At 34.2% G+C, this 21,583-nt stretch overlaps 1 protein-coding gene across 2 annotated transcripts in view; it reads left to right on the top strand.

Annotated features, from left to right (window-relative positions):
• The window catches only part of PEX3 (peroxisomal biogenesis factor 3), a 36,544-nt gene extending 16,639 nt beyond the window's left edge, over positions 1-19,905 (top strand). For both annotated transcript variants that reach the window (XM_060114481.1, XM_060114480.1), the window contains exons 4-12: positions 3,942-3,985; positions 5,246-5,370; positions 5,657-5,723; positions 5,831-5,885; positions 6,415-6,583; positions 8,400-8,470; positions 10,571-10,693; positions 16,487-16,583; positions 18,971-19,905. In XM_060114481.1, coding sequence (XP_059970464.1) covers positions 3,942-3,985; positions 5,246-5,370; positions 5,657-5,723; positions 5,831-5,885; positions 6,415-6,583; positions 8,400-8,470; positions 10,571-10,693; positions 16,487-16,583; positions 18,971-19,054 — 835 coding nt within the window. In that variant the 3' untranslated portion in view covers positions 19,055-19,905. The remainder of the gene's footprint in view (positions 1-3,941; positions 3,986-5,245; positions 5,371-5,656; positions 5,724-5,830; positions 5,886-6,414; positions 6,584-8,399; positions 8,471-10,570; positions 10,694-16,486; positions 16,584-18,970) is intronic.
• Positions 19,906-21,583: the final 1,678 nt, after the last annotated feature.

Raw genomic sequence — 21,583 nt, 5'->3', positions numbered from 1 at the left:
AACTGATCAGGTTTTTTAATCTGATTAAAGTATAATGCTAGTGATAAGAATTTTTTCCTTAGTTTCATGATTCTTAGAGGCTGACACACTTTTACTACTACTTATGGATGTAAGGTTTGGTTTATAAATTAGTTCATGTGATTATATAAAGAAGAAACATATAGAAAAATAAATTTTAATTGCCTTAAGTTTTAGTCTTACTGAGAAGGCAAGACAAATGAAATAAGTGAATACACTTTTATAAAAGCAGCACAGAAACACACACATTAAACATAAGTGGGATTCTTTTTTTTTTTTTTACATCTTTATTGGAGTATAATTTCTTAACAATGGTGTGTTAGTTTCTGCTTTATAACAAATTTAATCAGTTATACATATACATATGTTCCCATATCCCCTTCCTTTTGCATCTCCCTCCCACCCTCCCTATCCCACCCCTCCAGGCGGTCACAAAGCACTGATCTGATCTCCCTGTGCTATGCGGCTGCTTCCCACTAGCTATCTACCTTACGTTTGGTAGTGTATATATGTCCATAAGTGGGATTCTTTCTTGGTAACCCTGTTTCCTGTAAGGCCCTACATTCCCTGTGTTTTGGGGGATTCAAGATAATTAAGATAAGGTCTCTTTCTCTCTAAGACCTTGTCATCCAAAGGAGGAATTAGATGAAATAAATTGTCATAATTCAAGACATACTATGGTTAGTCTGTGGTAAAAAGTAAAAGCAAAATGTGGGGAGAAAATGTGGGAGGCTAGAGAGCAAAGGGATTAATGATGGGTAATCCTGGATAGCTTTAAAGAAAAGGCATGAGCCCTCTTTATACACAGGAGAATTTCTTAAATTCTTGGAAGGATAAGATGCACAACAGTTCTCCTCATTGCCTGTTTCCTCTTTAAACATGTCCGTGTTATTTTTTCTTTCCTTTCTTTTGATTTGAAATTACTATTTGCAGTTTGGGGGCTGGGGGAGGGGAGAATGTCCATTTGAAAAGTATTTGCATAAAGAGACGCTTGAGCCCTTACAAAGTGTGATTAAAGTAAGGCCTCCAATCTTATGACTGCTTTTGTATTGGTTTTCAGTCAACTCCGGCCTCATATAAGCCTGTCAAGCAAGTTAATTTTCTCCTTAAACTGTGATAATAACTAATCAGAAATAAATGAAAGATTTGATAGTCTTATTTTATCAGTTTTATAGTAGCAAATAAACAGCCATCACTGCCTTTAATATTTGGCATTCTTATTGATGATTGGTAATGGCAATGTAGTTTCAATGGCAAAGGATCTTAAACATCCTTCATCACAAGGCAAGTAGAACACTTTGAAAGGTTTAGTTTAATTCTTAAACATATTTTGGTAATATTAAAGAGTCTGATTGTATTTAACTTGGAGTTGGTTTCCATCAGACAAATCATTGGAAAGGAATCTTGGCCTAGAAAGTACTTTCCTCTGTTCTACATAGGTTTGGAATCAGAATCTTTAAAACAGATAAGGTGAATTTTTTTTTCATTTTTTGTAAATACATATATTAAAAACGATTACCACAATCAAGCTAATTAACATATCCATCACCTCATGTAGTTACCATTTTTTTGGTGTGTGGTGAGAACACTTAACATCTATTCTCAGGAAATTTCAAGTATATGAAAGCATTATTATCAACTGTATTCACCATACTGTACATTAGGTCTCATCTTGTAACTCAATTAAATCTACTTTTAAGTCTGATAGTGGTGAATGTCAACATGAAGAAATGTCCTGCATGGCTATAATTCAGTCCTGTCCCACCAAAATCATGCCAAATAAGTACAGTTTCCAGACAGATACCCTAATTTGCCCTTCCACAGCCTGCTGCTATTGAGCACTTCTTGTGTTAAAATTTTGGAACCACTGTTTTCTTATCTTGTTTCATTTAGAACTTCTATAAGAATCACTTTGAAATTTATCTTAGATAACATTCAAAAGAAGTGATTTACTTGCATTAAAATACCTAACCCTTGAATTGTGGTTGATTCCCAATTTAATATGGGGCTAAAATATGGTGTTCTGCCACAAGGCCTGAACAGTAGCGTAAGGTTGCAGCAGGGCCTTGTAGGATTTTCTCCATGTATCTACCAAACTTTTGCCATCTAGGAAAGGGATACCTGAAGCTCTACAGTCTCTCCAGTGCCAAAGAAAGATAAGAAGCTAGTAATATCCCACAATTGTAATGGTAACTCATTGTCTGATTATAATTATAAAGAATATGGGATTGTATTTTTTGTATCTTTGTGGTTTTTTAATTTCATTTTTCTAGTAATTCATTTTTATTGTATTTTACCAAACTGTTCATCTGTGACAGATTAGAAATAAGAAAAAAACCTGGTCCTACCACAAAGGTGATTTGAAAAGCCCTGAACTTCGTCCACATAGTATACACACACAGTGAGTGGAGTACTATGCCGTGGTTTAAAAAAAAAAAAACAAAAAACAATGGCTACTATCTCTATACTATTATGGAATGATCCCCAGGATATATTGTTATATTTTTTACAAAGATAAAGGAAAATGTGTATAGAATGCCACCATTTATCTAAGGGGGCAGATATGAATATACATACATATTTGCCTATATAAAGGAAAACAATGGTAAGTTAAAGTATATTTTTTAATAGTTACCTATGAAGAAGAAAAAGAATAAAGGTGGGTAGGAATGGACTTCTTTGAATATACTGTGTTGTATAAATTTGAGTTTGGAACCATATAAATATTTTACATATTTATAAAACTATGTTTAGTGTTTAAAAAGCAATGTCTAAAAAGTGATAGTAAAATAAATGAAATTAACCCAAATGTGTATCTAGTTGGTGTTGTAATCACAAAAACAGAAACTATGCCAAGTGACTTTAAAATAGAAATTTGACTTTGTGTTTTTAGTGGGATATATACTCTTAGAGCATACAGAATTGGAAAAAAAAAAACCTTAAACTCTTTTCACTGTTGCTATTGCTATTCTGAGACTGTTGTCCATAGAGTGAGGGATGAAGCAAATTAGTAATTATGTTAGTTTCACTGATTTCTAGTGAGGGCAAAAAGAAATACAGATGTAAGAACAATGAGATTGTTAAAAAAACCCAGGGGTCCTAATTTTGAATTAGAAGTATCAATGTGAATTCTTGATGTATTTTATCTCTTTGAATATATGTTCATATAAATAAATAAATAATACATATATTGATATTTATTAGCTTAGTCTACTGAAAAGGCTTAGAAATAATGACCTACCCAGTAGCAATGAACATCCTTAATCAAAGTTTGCAGTCTCAGACTACCATTTTCCACTACTAGGAACCAGGACTCTCAGAGAAATGGATGATTTCAGGTTTGCAGCAAGAATTGAACAAGATGAACCCAGAACGTCTTTTTATGTCAGAAAGCAAGGAAGCTGTCAAAGACTAAAGGGGTCATGTCAAAAGGACTTAGGAACTAACCTGAATAGCCCCACAATAGTCAAAGATGGGCAGTTTGAACATCAGTAAGGATAATACCTGCAGTGGGTAGAAACACATCAAACACACATTTAAATGCATGTGTTTGTAATGATACTTTCAAACAAAAAATACTTCATTACACCTTTGAAGGGTTATAGAACCTACTGCATTATTTGTAAAACAGTAAATAAGGGAAAGAAATAAATACTATTCCTGCTTTTCCTGTATGATTTTATAATACACATGCATATGCTCAGAAGGAGGAGAAAGACTAGAAGGATATACACTAGGATACTATGAAAATGGTTGTTATTATCAGTTACTGAAATTACAGTTGTTTTTACTATATTTTATGGGCTTTGTTTTCTGCAGTTATCCTGTGATAAAATATAATTAAGTATAGAGCTGTAAAGTTCAAAGTTTTCTGTTAGATTACCTATATTATTATTTTCATATTTTCTGATATTTTTCTTTAGGCCTTCGAACAAGCTAGACATATGGGAGGATCTGAAGATAATAAGTAAGCCTACATATTCTGTGTAACAGCACAGCCTTAAAATATTTTTAATGGGGAATTTTTGTACTCTATTATGTGGGTAACTCTTCTTTACTTACCTCATAGAGTTTTTGTCAGATTAAATAATTCTCATAAAGCAAGTAGATCAATGGTCATAGAAACTACTCAATAAAAGTTAACAGTGGTGGTGGTATTATTACTGTTATGATAATATGTAAACCTGTCCTAGATTACATATATGCATATTAGGTACTGATATCTACAATATATACTTTGAAGGAAGTTTTTACTCCAACCCAGATAGTAACTTTACTTTGATATTGTATGCAAACTTTGATTAGTGATAAAAATTTGTAGCAAAAAGCTGCCCTAGAATAGATATATCTCCATGTCTCAGAACTTCATACTCTGTCAGTTATTCCTGTGTTTTCCTATCCATTCAACTAATCCTTATCAACTGAACCATGCTTAAACTTTGCCTATTTGAAAATGAACTAAACTTTTGTACTACCCTGTATTTCCTTTCAGCTATTGTACTTTCTCACATCCATTGTATAATACAAAAGATTTCTACATTCCCTGTCTTTCCTTCTTCACTCCTACTCACTCTTTGACATACTAGAGCCTGGTTTCCGGTCGTGTATCTCCACCCAAGCAGATGTCTCAAGCATCAGTAGTAACTTCTGTGTTGCTAAATCCACTGGACATTTTCATCCTACTAGACCTCTCCACAAGAGTCAGCACCTTTCTCTCTCCTCTGTTTTGAACACTTTGTCCTAGCCGGGTCTCTGGGTGTTTCCCTGTCTTTGTGTACCTTCCTCCAGCCCTTTAATGGGCTTATCCTTTATCCTCTTTCACCTGCCATTGACGGCTGGAGCTCTTCCATACTCAGCCCTCTTCTCTTACTCAGAACTAGCTCCCTGGACAGCTCTGAGTTCTGAGGCTACAACTCTTAGTGCTTCCCAGTCCTTTCTTTTTTTCCTTTCTAAGCTAATAATATATAACCCTTCACTGAATATATTGGTTATTGTTTTTTTTGGGTTATTGTTTCAATTAAGAGATCATTCCTAATTTACAATAAACATTTTTTAAGCAGATAAACTATGAAATGTTTTGAATTGATATATTTTTGTACTTGAAACAATTACAGATGTATTTTTAAAGTCATCTTATGAAAAAATAACTGTAGGAATGGTTTGTGATTTTACACATTTGTTTGTATTTTAATAATTAGTACCAAGTGGTTTTCTTTTCTCTGTAAAGGTTTCACAAGAAGTATCGTAGCTGTGTACAGTACTTGCATGCTGGTGGTTCTTTTGCGAGTCCAGTTAAACATAATTGGTGGATATATTTACCTGGATAATGCAGCAGTTGGCAAAAATTGCACCGTAAGTTTAATAGACTTCAATAGATATTGCCCTTTCTTTCAAGAGGTTCAAAATTTAATCAACTATTACTTATCATGATAATTCATATAAAATAAATATCTTTATATTTCATGTGATTATAAACTTTTAGCATTATTATTCTTCATATTTTGAAGCTAGGCTTTTTGTTATGTTAAAGAATAGTATTTTTCCTGTTGTTCCAGGTCCTAAAGAATCTCAGCTCAAGTTATAATGAAAATATTATTATTTACTAATAATATTGGGTACCTATTTCTGTTTTATACAGACAGTTCTTGCCCCCCCAGATGTCCAACAGCAATATTTATCAAGTATTCAACACCTCCTTGGAGATGGTAAGATTCTTATTCGTGACCTGTAAACTAATTCTGATTCATTCATTTGTATTATTGAGGAACTGAAAAAGCGAAGAACGCTTTTATGTTTGTTTTTGCTTTAATAGGCCTGACAGAATTGATCACTGTCATTAAACAAGCTGTACAGAAGATTTTAGGAAGGTAAGGCATTTTGCTTTGGCTTTTCTGACTTACTGATCCTGATGAATAAAAGAAAAATTAGAATTGTTCTAATGAAGCTAGTGATTTGACAAATGGTGGTCTGCGAAACTCTTAACCTAATATGGACACAGCCCTGCAGTGTTACATTGTGGAATCCATTTTCTTCATCAGTATCAACCTTTTCATACTAAGGGAAAAGATTTAATGTTTCATTGTTTATTGATTGATTTCCAAACAAACCAGAGATATTTGGGTCATGAGATAAAAGACCTGCTTTTAAAAATCTGTGTCTGAGGCTTTTAACTCCCGTTCATACAGTGGGAATTTTCTTGTGAAATCTGCAACAAGATTTTTCTAGGCCCTTAATGGGTAGCTGATTTCTTAATCTACTCTAGTGATTTCATAGTCAGCAGTTTCAGGTTTGACTGGTTGAAACAGGATCTCAGGTAGTAACCTGTTAGGGAAAGAGTGTGTATAGGATGTGTTGTATACTTTCAATTTATCCCAATTCCCTTTTCTCTGTTTCTAGTGTTTCTCTTAAACATTCTTTGTCCCTTTTGGACTTGGAGCAAAAACTAAAAGAAATCAGAGATCTCGTTGAGCAACATAAATCTTCTTCTTGGATTAATAACGATGGATCCAGATCTTTATTGTGCCATTATATGATGCCAGATGAAGAAACTCCATTAGCAGTTCAGGTGCTTAATTCATAACCATTTAACCAAACGAATTACTCTTTTTTTTTAAGGTTTTTTTCACTATCTCTTAAAATTTAGATTTCTGAGTCTCTTGAAAGGTAAGTGATTGAAAGACATGTATTTCAGTAATTTAAATAAAACCTCATTAATTTAGAAAACAAACTGTAAATGGAACTGACTTCTAGTTAGAAACAACTTTAGATATTCAGCAGAATTTTATTGAATATTAATTATTTGACAGACACTAGTATGATTGGGATATAAAATGAATAAGACATATTCATTACACCTGGGGAACACAGGAGACAAATTCAGTTCCTTTGGCTAGAGCATTTCTGTACAAGGTCAGGTAACAGAAGACAAAGCTGGTAGTTGGGGCAAGATCCTAAAGAGCTTTGTGTGCCAAGATAAAGAGTCTGAACTTCCATTTCAAATTCTAATTAGGCCAGTACCACAATCACATTTGCTTTTTAAGATGAATCAATGATGGCAGTATCTGAATGGACTGAAGGAGTCATCCAGTTGAGAAACAAAGAAGGCCTAATCTAACATTTATCAACTATGGTGTTGCTATACACTGGTGTGTCCCAGCCAGTTGTGATTTAAGTTATTCATTGGTTAAGAATAATAAAAATGCCAAAGATTACAGGTTATAGACCTCATTTTTAAAAAATTTTATACCTAAGTGGATTGCATCTATTCTTTGCAGTTGAGAGAAGAATATCTCTCACTTAACAATTGGAGAAGTCTTAGAGCAGAGAGGCCCCTATGCCATACCTCAGCGTAAAGGCCCTGTTAGAGCAAAGACTGCCATGTTTTTCATTGCCTGCCGGTTTCCCCCTTCCCCAGAAACCCCAGAGATAGATGTTTGTGGGTACTGAGAGACCCTGCATTCATGAATAGGCCAAAAAAAATTGCAAACCATCTGAGGAAACCCTGTGAACTGCAGGATGGAGGTTAAATTGAACGAGCAGAACAGACCTGACAGAATTAATGAAAGAAACAGGAGAAAACTTACTTACAAATTAGAATCTCAAGGAGATGCAATAATAGTATTTAAAAAGCTTTCTGGAATTATAAAGCAGTTTCCAAATTTTAAAATTCAACAGTGGAATTAAAAAAGAAAGTGATTCAAAAGAACAGATGGGGCCTCCCTGGTGGCGCAAGTGGTTGAGAGTCCGCCTGCCGATGCAGGGGATACGGGTTCGTGCCCCGGTCTGGGAGGATCCCATATGCCGCGGAGCGGCTGGGCCCGTGAGCCATGGCCGCTGAGCCTGCGCGTCCGGAGCCTGCGCGTCCGGAGCCTGTGCTCCGCAGCGGGGGAGGCCACAACAGTGAGGGGCCCGCATACCGAAAAAAAAAAAAAAAAACAGATGAAGAGAGGGATGATAGACCAAATCTTACCTGAATTAAATTTAAACCTGCAACTTCAGATTGAAAGGACACACAGAGCCTTAGACTAAACTAGATTGATGAGAAAAGACACATACATATCCTGATAAAATGTCTTAACAATCAAAGAAAAAAAATCCCTGGCCTCTGCAACCTCAAAGACTATTTTTTTCTTTGTAAGTATATTCTAGAAATGTGTCCAAGAGGGGTCAGATAAACAAAGATCTTACTGTGACTCATGTTCTAAATACTACTTACCTGTGCACATGAACCTTTATAGTTTTTTGAGTTTAACATTTTTTGATTGTTGATAGAGCATAGACTTTTAGGCTTCCTGAACTCCTGAGTTTATTAATATGATTTGTTTCATCATAACCCTGTGCTAATATTTGAAACCCTGAAGTGTGGCCTTTTAATTTCACAGGCCTGTGGACTTTCTCCTAGAGATGTTACCACTATTAAACTACTCAATGAAACTAGAGACATGTTGGAAAGGTATGTATACTGCATGTAACAGAAAGCATGTGTTTCTTTTTTGAATGTACTTATGACCATTTTATAGTTTTTCTTGAACAATGTTCAACATAATCTTTTGTTAAAATTAAATTTTAAATCTATTCCCCTGCCTTAAGTAGGATTTCCTGCCTAAACTAATGGTCCTCTTATTAGGGTGGGGAGGGAAGCAAAGATTTTTTTTAGGATACCCATGCCTTGCCCCCACCTACTTTCCTAGCCTAGAGACTCTGATATACTAGTCAAGGAACTGGAAGATAGTTAGCATTTATATTTTGAGGAAAGCTTTCAAGGGTGATTCTCATATGCTCAGTGTGTAGTGGTAAATGGTTAACAACCAGCCCTGTAAAGAAAAAAGACCAGAAACAAATTGTAGCCACAGCAGTGCTGACTACCAACTTGACGTCACTCAGTGCTGACTTGGAGAGTTGGGAAAAGATGCTCTTGGCAGCCAAAGCTAGCCAGCTCCAGCTAGGCCTCAGGTGTAGACACATGTACGCACATGCTAATGTGTATGCACACACACCTATACTCAATTTTGAGAACTACTTCCCCTAACCCTTTCAGGATAGTCTATAATGTTCCTAAATCTTTGAGTGATAAAAATTTCACATCCTCCCTAAACTGAGTATTACTATTTTAAATTACCCAGAAGAGAGCCAGAGTGTTAGAAATGGAAAAAACATCAGATTATGCATTAGAAGGTGAGAGAACCTAGATTCTAGGTTGGCTGTCCTGTTTATTATCTGGTCAGCCTTGGTTGAGCCACTTACACTCGTTGAGGTAGTTCTACCATTATAAAATCTTAGTGATAATACCAGTTCCATCCACTTTATCTTAAGTGATTAAAATATCAAAGTTTCTTTTCAATTAAAGATAATTTAAGATCAATTTTTCTAGTTTTTTTCTAGTTCTGTTTTCTGAGCAAATTATATCCTTTGTTTATAATATTTTTTCATAATTTTGAAGAAAATCAGCAAATTTTTAGGTTAACTCAGCTACTGACTCTACTATCTGAATTCATCAAGTTCTAGTCCCTTGACTTTCTACAGTAGCAATCTCCACTTTTTTCTTATTCAAACCACTCCATGAAGCTCTAGAAAAAGGTCATCAGTGATCTTTTGCCAAATCCAGTCAACATGTAATGTTCATCTTACTTGGCCTTTCTCTAATAATTGACACTGTTGATCAAGGCTTTCTTGAAATTCCTTTCTCTTATGGCTTCAATGAAAAATCTAATTTTTCTCCCAGTTCTCAGATCATTTCTTCCTAGGTTCCTCTATGCCTGCCTTTCCTTTAAATATTAGTGTTTCCTGGGTATTGGTTCTTATTTCATCCTCAGCTGCCCCAAGCAATTTTATATACTCCCATTAATTTACTGTCTGTATGTTAGTAATTCCCAAACTTATAGCCCTAGCCCTCCACTCTCATGAGTTGAATTGAGATTTCTACATGTCGAAGATAGAACTAATCTGTTCAAATAGTTTCTAACCCTCATAGCATACATATATTATTCCTTATATCAAAGAGTTTTTGTGAGGTACTGACATGAAGTAACAAAAAGAGCTTGAACTTTAAGATCAAAAAGGCCTGGGTTCAAATTCTGGCTCCCATATTTACTAATTACATAACCTTTGGACAGATTTCTTCATCCCTCAAGTATCCAGTTCCTCATCTGTTGTACATGTTAATAAAATATTCTGTCTCATTGGGATGATATGATAGCGTATATAAGGCAAACCAATAGCCTGTGACTATAAGAGGATTCCTCTTCAAGTGTTTCCTCAAGACAAGTAATACTACTTATTGATATTTATAAAAATACACTTATAAAGTGCCGCCTAATGCAAGAAAATCTAGCAAAATGCATGAATATTCTCATTGTGCTGTGCTAAATAATAAGCTCACTTTTTATGCTTAACTTTTAAGATTGACTCCTTGATATATTTTTAGTGTTTTACTCTAAAAACTAAATTGTGACTAGAAATGTTGGTGGCTGTCAAAGGTAACCACATGGTTATTGAATTTGTGTCCTTTTCAATTGAAAATCTGAAAAGTAACTTATCCTCTTATTTTGTGTAGTCCAGATTTTAGTACAGTTTTGAATACCTGTCTAAACCGAGGATTTAGTAGACTGCTAGACAATATGGCTGAGTTCTTTCGACCTACTGAACAGGACCTGCAACACAGTAACTCCATGAATAGGTAAGAAGACATAAAAGAATGTTATCAGTCTAAAGAATGTTCTAATAAAATAGTGCTTTTGGATGTGTTTATTTTTTGTTCCAGGTAACAAAAATATCTTAGAGGATAAATTTGAATGTTTGTTTTTTCAACAAATTAAACTCTGTTCAACCAATGACTCCTTCATTAGGAGGAGATCTTTCAGTATTCAATATTAAAACTTGCATTTCTTCCGAAAATTTTGCCACTATATAAAGTACTTATAAGTTGTGAAACTATTTTTCTATAGGCCAAATTTCAATTATTGAGGCTTTTTAGATTTAACTCTTTAGAATACAAAACTGAAAACGTTATTTAAGTTTTAATGTTTTCTCTTATATTATGCCAGTACTATAAGCCATAATTAGCCTGTATAATTCAGCTAAGCATTCTTGTTCTAAATTCTCACTTGATGAATTATCTCCTAGTTCTACAGCCCTTATTGTAGAATTAGGAATGTTTAGTTAGTGCAGTTGGTAGTGATTTTAATCTTAACTATTACTAAGTCACGGATTCACACTGCCAAAAGGTATCTTATGGTTTTATTATATTCTTATCATCTCAGCATGAGCACCTTGAATCTCCTCTTAGGATTTACACTCTTTTGCAGTTTTTTAAGTTAAATTCAGAAAATAATAGGTACTAAATCAATGTTAACTGACTATAAACTCATCTGTTAAAATTAGGGGTAACAGTAACTGATATGCAATATGTATGTGCAATGTCCAATTTAATTCTCAAATACACAGGGCAAGATTATTTTATTTGCCCAGGTGTCTGGGACCCATCTTTATTATACAAAAAGGAATAATTTGCAGTTAACATTGAGGATTTGGAATGCCTAGCGTCATAAAATTTATTTTCTGAAGCAATTTAAATATCATCCTAAAATCTTTTTTAGCAGTTCTTTAAATTATCATAAAAAAAAATTTCAGCCTCTATAAAATACTCTCTAAATCAAGGTGCTCCAGTCAACAAAATGTCACTATAATCTCTACCTAGCAGAAGTATTAGTTATTTCCTGAGTAGTTATAAGAATTGTAATAGTTGTTATAATATAAACAAATACTTGATCTTGTACACTAAGGAATTATAAAAATTATGTTACAATTACATCAGCCATTGATAGTCTTTTCTGAACTCCTATAGTACTCATTATCACTCCTGTAGTACTCAGAGTTTATACTTAACTATTGTCAAAGAGACAAAATATCACTAATTACGTGTACTACAATTAATAATCCAGAACCCTCAAGAGAATCAACAGAAAAATGATGTAAACTAATAAAACATTAAATTTTACATATATATGTATATATTTGTATATATTACATATGTATATATTTATGTATATACTATATATACAACATATGCATATAATATATGTGTATATATATTAAAAGTTTTCCTATCACAAGAAACAACCCAATAGAAAATATGATGGATAAACATGGGATGTAAAAGAAAAACTATACAGACTTAAAGTATGAATATAGATATAAGAATCCTAAATAAAATATAAACAAATGAAATCCAGAAATATATAGCGATAATAATAGTGACCAGTACTTCTGTTTTCTTTTTCTACGTACAAGTATGATAGGTATTTTTCAGAACATTATCTCATTGAATTCTTAAAATAGCCCTAGGAAGTAAGTACTAGTATCTTCCTCTTGCCACAGGTGAGGAAACTAAGACAGAGAAAAATTAAATAATTTGAGGTCAAGCAGCTAGCGAGTAGTAAAGCCAGATGTTCACTCACATTTGTCTCACATCAGAGCCTGGAATTTCTAGTTATTCTCCAAGACTGTGACTAATTAGGGTTTATTTTAAGAATGCAAGGAAGTTTAAACATTAAGGAAGTTATTACACTAATTCATAACATTAATAAGTTAATAGGACAAAAAACAAGCATCATCTTCAGTGTTGCTGAAAAAGCATTCAATAAAACATAACTTTTATTACTGATAAAACCTCTTCTAGAAATAAAAAATCCTTTTTATATAATAAAATATTTGAAATCAAAAGCAAATGTTGGGCTTCCCTGGTGGGGCAGTGGTTGAGAGTCCACCTGCCGATGCAGGGGACACGGGTTCATGCCCCGGTCCGGGAAGATCCCACATGCCGCGGAGCAGCTAGGCCCGTGAGCCATGGCTGCTGAGCCTGCGCGTCGGAGCCTGTGCTCCACAACGGGAGAGGCCACAACAGTGAGAGGCCCGCGTACCACAAAAAAAAATAAGGCAAATGTTATACTTAATGGCAACACACTAGAATTATTTCCATTAAATTAAAAACAGTATAAAGATGGTCACTATTGACATATTTATTCAACATCATTTTATTATTTTAACCAGTGCAGTAAGACTAGGAAAAGACAATTTTGAGAACCAAATTCAGGAATGCCAGTGATTTTTATATATTTATTTTGCGAAGAGACACTTACTGAATGTTTATTACTATATAATAAACTGTTAGTTGACTCTTGATTTTCTAAGTTAAATTCTTATCTTCAGAAAATGACATTAGTTTCAGAAAGGGAGCGATAAAAGTTATTGTTATATGAAAGTGACATGATTTTATACATGGAAATCCAAGAGAATCAACTAAATATTATAAAGTTAGCTTCCCAAAATCAATCTATAAATGTGGTCAAAGTACCATCAAAACCCACTGAGGATTAGAGAGTGGTTGCTTTGTTATTTTTGAACCTGAAAAATTGATAGTACTAAAGGAGGAATAAAGGGCTGAGAATACTCAAGAAATTATTGAAAAAGTACAGCAATGAATACTTTCCCTATAGAACATGTATTATAAGGTACAGTTATTCAAATAATATGTTACTAGGAATAGATGAATCAGTGAAATAGGATATAAAATCCAGAAACAGGCTCTAAAATATACAAGACATAGCATATGATAAAAGTGAGGAAGAGATGTATTATTTAGTAAATAACGGTAAGACAGTCATTGTAAAATGACTAATTGTAAAATAAAGTTAGAGCCCTTCTGTACCATACTTATAGCCAAAAACAAAAACAAAAGCAAAAACCAGGGGGTTTAAACAATCAAAACATAAATGAAGTGATAGAAAACAGGTGAATATTTAGCTGATCTCAAGATGGAGAAAGTTTTTCTAAGAATGAAAGTAAAGAACTTTATATGAATAAAATAATGTTTGGCCATAAAATTTAAAAGTTAAAGATCAAGCAAGTTTTAACTTTATAATCAATATTAAATGCAAATGATATGTTGGGGGAAGTATTTGCAAATTATATGCATCATATAAAGAGGTTAATAGCATTATATACACATCAGTTAAGGAAGGAAACCCAAAGAAAGAGATGGTCAGAGACACAAATATAATTCACAAAAGAGCATGTAGAAATGACCAATTTGTCCATTCATCTAAAATCTGTTTATTGAACATCTGCTATTTATCAAGTACTTTACTAAGTCTCTGTCCTCATGGATCTTACAATCTAGTAGGAGAAACAGACAGTAAACATAATTGCATAAACTATGATAAGTGTTATATCGGAAAAGAATGTTGAGCATATAATAGAAGTATTTGAACAAACATGGAAAGTCAAGCAGAGTTTGCAAGGAAATAATTTGAACAAGGACAAAAAGATGAGATCTTGGATAGAGTGAGGCAGTTGACATTCAGAGCAGAAGGCATAGCGCAAAGACTTTGAAGACAGGAGGACCACAGTACACTTCGGGGACCTGGAAGACCAGTGCGGTAGCTGAAAGGATGGAAGTAGGAAAAGAATGGTGTGAGATGAAGTTGGAGAATTCAGCACATACAGGTTATGATTGTCAGCTTGAGAATGCTGGAGAGCCACTAGAAAAGTGGCAGGAGAGTGACAGGATGGGATTTACATTGTAGGATCACTTTGATTGCTTTGTGAAGGTAGAATTGGGAAAGTAGACATTGGAGGTGGGACATAGCAATGGATGAATGAAACTTTTATTAATCGCGTCAACAAGTATGTTTTCAGCACACACCGCACCAGGCCCTTTACAAAGTGCTAGGATAATATAGTGAGTGAGGTAGGCATGAAACCACATGGACCTTGTGTGGTAGTGCTGTCTTCAATTTCTGTGGAAGACAAATTCACTAACATATAAAGAGACACATCAAACAAAAATCATGACAGGTGTTGAAAAATGCTGCAAAGGTACCAAGGGGGAGAAGTGGCAGGGGGTGGGGTGGGATGGTGAGATGAATTGGGTGATTGGGATTGACATGTATACACTACTATGTATAAAATGGATAACTGTTAAGAACCTGCTGTATAAAAAATAAATTAAATTTAAAAATTCAAAAAAAAAGAAATATTCTGCAAAGGTACTGTGAAGAAGAATAATGACTGATCTCTTCAGGAATGCATAAATCTCCACTTTTTTCATTTTAAGCATTCCCTCAAATCTTAGCACAGCATTCTAGTTAGATACCATAGCTTCAGCATTTTCATGATATTTAAAAGGAAAATTGTAGTGTAGTCCGAGGTTTATATGTATGAAGTGTGATATTTTATGTAATAAACCAAGTCTTTAACCCACACACAAAAAGTAGTTTCAGGGGCTTCCCTGGTGGCACAGTGGTTGAGAGTCTTTCTGCTAATGCAGGGGATATGGGTTCGTGCCCTGGTCTGGGAAGATCCCACATGCCGCGGAGCGGCTGGGCCTGTGAGCCATGGCCGCTGAGCCTGCGCGTCCGGAGCCTGTGCTCCGCAACGGGAGAGGCCACAACAGTGAGAGGCCCATGTACCGCAAAAAAAAAAAAAAAAAAGTAGTTTCATTATTTAACAGTCATTATATATATAGTCACACATAACATTCATTCATTCATTCATCCAGGAAATGTTTATTGAGCATTTACAGGTTAGAAGGTCATTGCTGTAGTCTAGAGAAGAGATAATGCTTAGTGTGGATAGGTTTGGCAATGGGGAGAAGAAGACACACTTAAGAAATATTGAGGATTGTGGAGAGGCTGGATATAGGCAGGAGAAGGAAGTACCGATGATCCCAGGTTTCCTACTTACTCAGCTGACTAGATGACAGTACAGTTCACTGAAGTAGAGGAAAAAAACATTTGACATTGCTAGTAATTAAAAGAAATACAGACCAAAACTGTGAGATGCCATTTTCAGCTATCAGACATATGAAGGTTAAAGAAAAAGATAATGCTTGATGTAGAAAGAAGGCATGATAGAGCAGGTATCCTCATAAACTGTTAGAGAAGCAGAGAGCATTTGGCAATGTACATTTTAAAGCTTAAAAGCATTCATACCCTTTGACCCAGTAATTTACTGTAAATACAAAAATTATTTATATTAAGGAATATTAGGCAAAAACTTAAATGCCCAACTGTAGGGAGCTGATGATATAAATTGTCACAGCTAGAGGATGGATTACTATATAATTATTAAATAACAGACAAAAACTTTGGGAGAACTTTTAATGAGATGGAAAAATGATTATAACCTGTGAATAAAAATGCAAAACAAGTGTTGCTTGGGAGGTTATAGTTGTGTGTTAAAAACACAAAAAGTATAGATATGTATATATAAAAAATTACTGGAAGAAATTAACTGTGATGTCAGTTGACATCATAGTTGTTATTTCTAGGTGGTAGAATTATATGTGGTTTTTATTTTCTTATTAATACAGTCTATAAGTACTTTTCAATGACTATTACTTTTATAATTAAAATATTAAGTTCCTATAAGATAATTTCAGAAAATAATGATTACTGTGATGATTTTTCAGTCTTTCCAGTGTCAGCCTGCCTTTAGCTAAGATAATTCCAATAATAAATGGACAGATCCATTCAGTTTGCAGTGAAACACCTAGTCATTTTGTTCAGGTAAGAGGAAAGCTTGGGGGTATTATTAAAAACAGATTGTACTCTCGGTGTGGTCCTATTTGTCCAACATAAAATTACATTTCTCTTCTAGGATATTTGTTCAAAGAAACCAAAAACTTGAAACCACATGTAGAGTATGGTAGAATGACCCATGAGAGTAATAATGTATCATGGCACTTTTATGAGGTTGGGAATACCTTTCTCCATGTTATAGTCCAACACGTGTTAGACAGACTACATTTTAGTCCAAATACATTCTAGTGGTCAGTTGAATTTACAGTGTTACTGTTTTGCATTAAGCTGTGCTAGTAGAAAAGTTGAGCCTTGAGGCAAATCAGTGAGCTAGTTCCTCACATTTTGAGGAAAAATTTAAAATCTTTGTGGGAAAGTAAAGCATTTTCATAGCTCATAAATACAACAATTAGTAGTGCACCAATAATCTGCTCATTAAAAACTGCATACTCAGTAGGTTATTTAAATTTTTCATTAGACTACCTATAACTCCATCTCCTTTTTTAGGAATGCATTTTAGAATACATTGAGTAAGACTGATTTTATTAAAAGGACAACTTTGAATCCATAGGTTTTTTTCCGAGTCACTTGCAAACTTGGAAACTGTATAACAAGTAATAAATGACTCGCAATACACCTCAGTTCCAAACCACTGCCATAATGTGCAGTGAGAAGAGACCTAGGCCTAAGTGTCAAGATGGTATCTTCTCAGTATCGTTGATCTCTGTGGATTTCTACTTGAGGACATGAGGAGTCCTGAGACTATGGGTTGTAATTCTTCCTTTCTCTGTAGAGTGTCATTAGCTTGTTCTTCACATGCTACTTTTCCTCACTGTTCTCTTCAGTCTTCTGTGTCATCCTCTCACCCGTGAGAATTAGCCATGCATATTTCAGAAGAAAGAATGAATAAGGCTGATCTCATTTCACCGAACTTTAAGCTTAATTTAAGCTCAAAAAATCTTAATTAAAAACTTAGGTTTAAATTTTCTGTTTATTTTTTTAAATTTTTACATGTATATTAGTGTGAGAAAAAAAGTTATAACTTCTGGCATTTAAACCTTAACTTTATCTTTCTCCATTTTCATGAAGTCTCTGGCTTCGTCAGTAAGCTGTTCATCTTGACAAGTGGGAAATACAGCTAAGCATAATACAACACCAGCTTTGGTGCTTAAGTAATTTATATACTACATTAATTAAAGTCTGCATAATTGAGAATGAAGACAAAAGGTTTCAACCTAGTAAAAACATCATTGATATTAATGCTTAGTAAATTTTCTTAGTGTGACTGGATGTAGATTAAGTTTATAAACTAGACCATTAATTGACAAGACTTCCACCAATTTTTTTAACTATGATTTCTGTGAGTTAAAATGCCATGTGGTATTCAGAGAATTTAACCTTGAATTTGTGAGATCAAGACTTACCTAAGCTCACTTGGGTTTTCTGATGCTTAGGAGAGAACACAAAGGACAGGTTCACTTCTTGTTTCTCTGCTGCTCACAGGGCACTTAAGGGTTTCTAGTGTCATAGATCCTTTCACTATCTGGAGAAGCCTATGGACGCCTCCTCAGAATAATGCCTATGAATGCATATTGTAAAATACATAGATTTTAAAGAAAACCAATTGCATACAGTTTTAAAATACTTTTTAAAGTCAAATTTACGATATAGCAATATTGCTTCTTTGTTCATGCATTAAATAACAAGATATAATGGCACTTCATGTAACTTCCACAACTGTCTATCATATGATGTAAAAATGTCTGATTTCTACTAAAGGCAAATTCAGAGGTTCTGCTAGTACTATCAGTTTGTTGCTTACATTCATAACTGAAGGAAATGCTAGATTTTAGTTGAAGGTTAATGAAAATAAAGATGTAATTTTTTCCTTATCTACATTCACAGATCCCTTAAGAACCCCTGTTCTCAGGTGTATATGTGTGATTATGTGTGTATATATAATATATGATATACGACATATATTGTATGTTAGAAAGTAATATACCTCAATCATGTCATGTCAGCTTCCAGCAAAAGTACCTTTAGACTTGTATAGTTAGTGTTGTAATCATTTATTCAACAGATACTCTTCTAGCACTTGACAGACACAGAAATCCATTTGAAGACTATTTTGGGTCTTCTTCTCAAAGCCACACTTGAATACTTATCATATCCACTATCCCTCACGTAAGAACTTAAACAATAAACATCTCCAGGAATTTATTATAAGAAAAACTACTTCTTTCATTAAATGGTTTTCTTTTTGGCCTTAATGCCACAAAACTTAGAGCTAACTTTGTTGCTTGATTGCAGAAATGAATTCTAATTATCTGTTCTTTTTATAAACTGTAATGTTTTATTGTCGTCTTTGCTAGGATCTGTTAATGATGGAGCAAGTGAAAGACTTTGCTGCTAATGTGTATGAGGCCTTTAGTACTCCTCAACAACTGGAGAAATGATTTTTTCCTTCAGGAAGAACTACAGTGGAATTCATTTGCTTTAAAAAATACACTGAATAAATCAACTATATAGAGGGTAATGATTTGGTACTGAAATGTCTAACAAAAATATATTCATAATCAAAGTCTTCATTTCATAATAAAATAGATTTATTTGGCATCTTAATATATTTTTTTAAAGTCATCAACAGACTGGTTTTTGTGGGCATATCTGAGTGTACACAGGGCAAATGTCAGAATTGTTAATAATTTGTTACATCATGGATATTAGTTCCAAACTGATTAATATAGATACTTTTTTTATATAATAGGAAATTCAGTATACTTTGACATTAATACTGAGGTAAACTCTGTTTGGGAAGTAGGTGTGAAGTCTGGAAAATATGCTATTTAATCATAAAGTTCTCTGGACTGCAGTATACAGGAGTGAATCAGACTTTTCTCCAGTTAGTATTCAAAGGGATAAATTATTTGTCTTAAATATACCTGATTGAGGACTTTGTTTTTTATAGAAATCAGTTAATTTATCAACTGTGATCGGGACTTCCCTGGCAGTCCAGTGGTTAAAACTCCCCGCTTCTCCTGCAGGAGGAACGGGTTCGATCCCTGATCCCTGGTCGGGGGAACTAAGATTTTGCATGCCGCGTGGCACGGCCAGAAAATAATAGGGAACAACTATGATCAGCAATTTTTTTCTTTACTGTTGTTAACAATCCTTAGGAAACTACATATTGATTGAGGGGCAAAAATTGTGTTGATGCCGTTTACTCACAGCTATTATTAACTACTGTACATAGTTTCATTCGTTTGTATGTAAATAATTTTAATAACTTACTTTGTATTGATTTTGAACACAGTGAATCTTATTGCAATAAAATATTTTAGTAAAATATGGTTTTATTGAGTTAATACTTTACAGCTATTAATTTATTTGTCCCATAGCATTTTTGCTGTTATTTTTGGAGATTACGCTAGTTTTCAAGTTTCATTTTAACTGGTAATTGTTGCTTTCTTTTAACTTATTTGTTTAGAAAAAATAAATAGCATTTCCTTCTGAAAAGAAATAATTCATTGTTCTAGTAAATCTATAGTTCTTTATATGGGTAATTAGAGCAGAAATAAATGAACCATGATCGTCATTATATTAGATATATTTTCAGTAGCATAAGAATATTTTCAGTAGCATCATTTTATGTTGTTTTATGTTTCTCTAACATATAACATATAGCTAAAGAGTAGAAGGTAGAAAATGAATTGTGAAGTCTCTTCTAAGGCCAGGTTAGGCCTGAAGCCAACCACTAGGGAACCTATGCCTAGAATATTTTTTTAAAAAACAAAAAAACAAAAAAACAGAAAAAACAGATGTAAAAGTGGAGAGGAGAGCAAATGCTTCTTTTCAAAATCTGACAGAATATAATGATGTTATTCTAATAGGGTGGTGGAAAAACTGTATTTTGGAAAATTAGTGAATGTGTGTGGTGTGTAATAGGGCATGCATCTCTTCCAGCAGTATTAACCCAGGATTTCATCCAAGGAAATTTTGCGAATGAACAGGTGCGACCTTGTTAAGGATAGAAAGCTGATCATCTGAAAATTATCCCCTGGAATCATCTACCTCTGTAGAGTTGTAGCAGTTGTAGAGATGACAAGATAAAAACCACATGTATTTGAAGCTAATTGGACTTAGACATTATACATTTGTCTTCTAATTGTACAGTAGGAGCCCTTTTATCTGGGACCCTTAGTTGTTTGATTAATCCAAAAAGTCATTTAAAGCAGGGTATCATTAAAAAAATAACACATGTATTCTTAGATATTTTAACTTAAAAGATAAATAATCTTTATTTGCCAGTTATTGAATGTAGGACCCATGTCTTTTCTACCTTTTCAGTGTAGGTCTGCTTCTAAGGGTTCTCTAATTGTCTTTCTTATACAGATCACATGTATTAGATTATACAGTTGTAAACCAGGGGTACAGAATTCTTGTAGATTTTTACTGTATTTCCCTTCAGTCTTTTACAACTTTTTTTGGGGGGGGGCTGCGTTGGGTCTTCGTTGCTGCGCACGAGCTTTCTCTAGTTGTGGCAAGCGGGGACTACTCTTCGTTGCAGTGCGCGGACTTCTCATTGCAGTGGCTTTTCTTGTTGCAGAGCATGGGCTCTAGGCGCGCGGGCTTCAGTAGTTGTGACTTGGGGGCTCTAGAGCACAGGCTCAGTAGTTGTGGCGCACGGGCTTAGTTGCTCCATGGCATGTGGGATCTTCCCAGACCAGGAATCAAACGTATGTTCCCTGCATTGGCAGGTGGATTCTTAACAACTGTGCCACCAGGGAAGTCCTTTTACAACTGTTTTACCCACAGTTAATTAACCAGTACATTTAAATTGGAGGGAAAAAAAGGCAACATATGTTTATCTAGTTTTTCCAAAGTATTCAACTTGGTTTTCACAGAAACTATAACTGTTCACACTCATTTCATCCGCTTATGCAACATGATAAAAAGTTCTACTGGCATAATCAGTTTGGTAACTA

Source organism: Mesoplodon densirostris, chromosome 12 (genome assembly GCF_025265405.1).
Source record: "Mesoplodon densirostris isolate mMesDen1 chromosome 12, mMesDen1 primary haplotype, whole genome shotgun sequence".
Classification (NCBI taxonomy): domain Eukaryota; kingdom Metazoa; phylum Chordata; class Mammalia; order Artiodactyla; family Ziphiidae; genus Mesoplodon; species Mesoplodon densirostris.
Note: the sequence above shows the minus strand (reverse complement) of the source record. Positions and strands in the feature narration are given on the sequence as shown.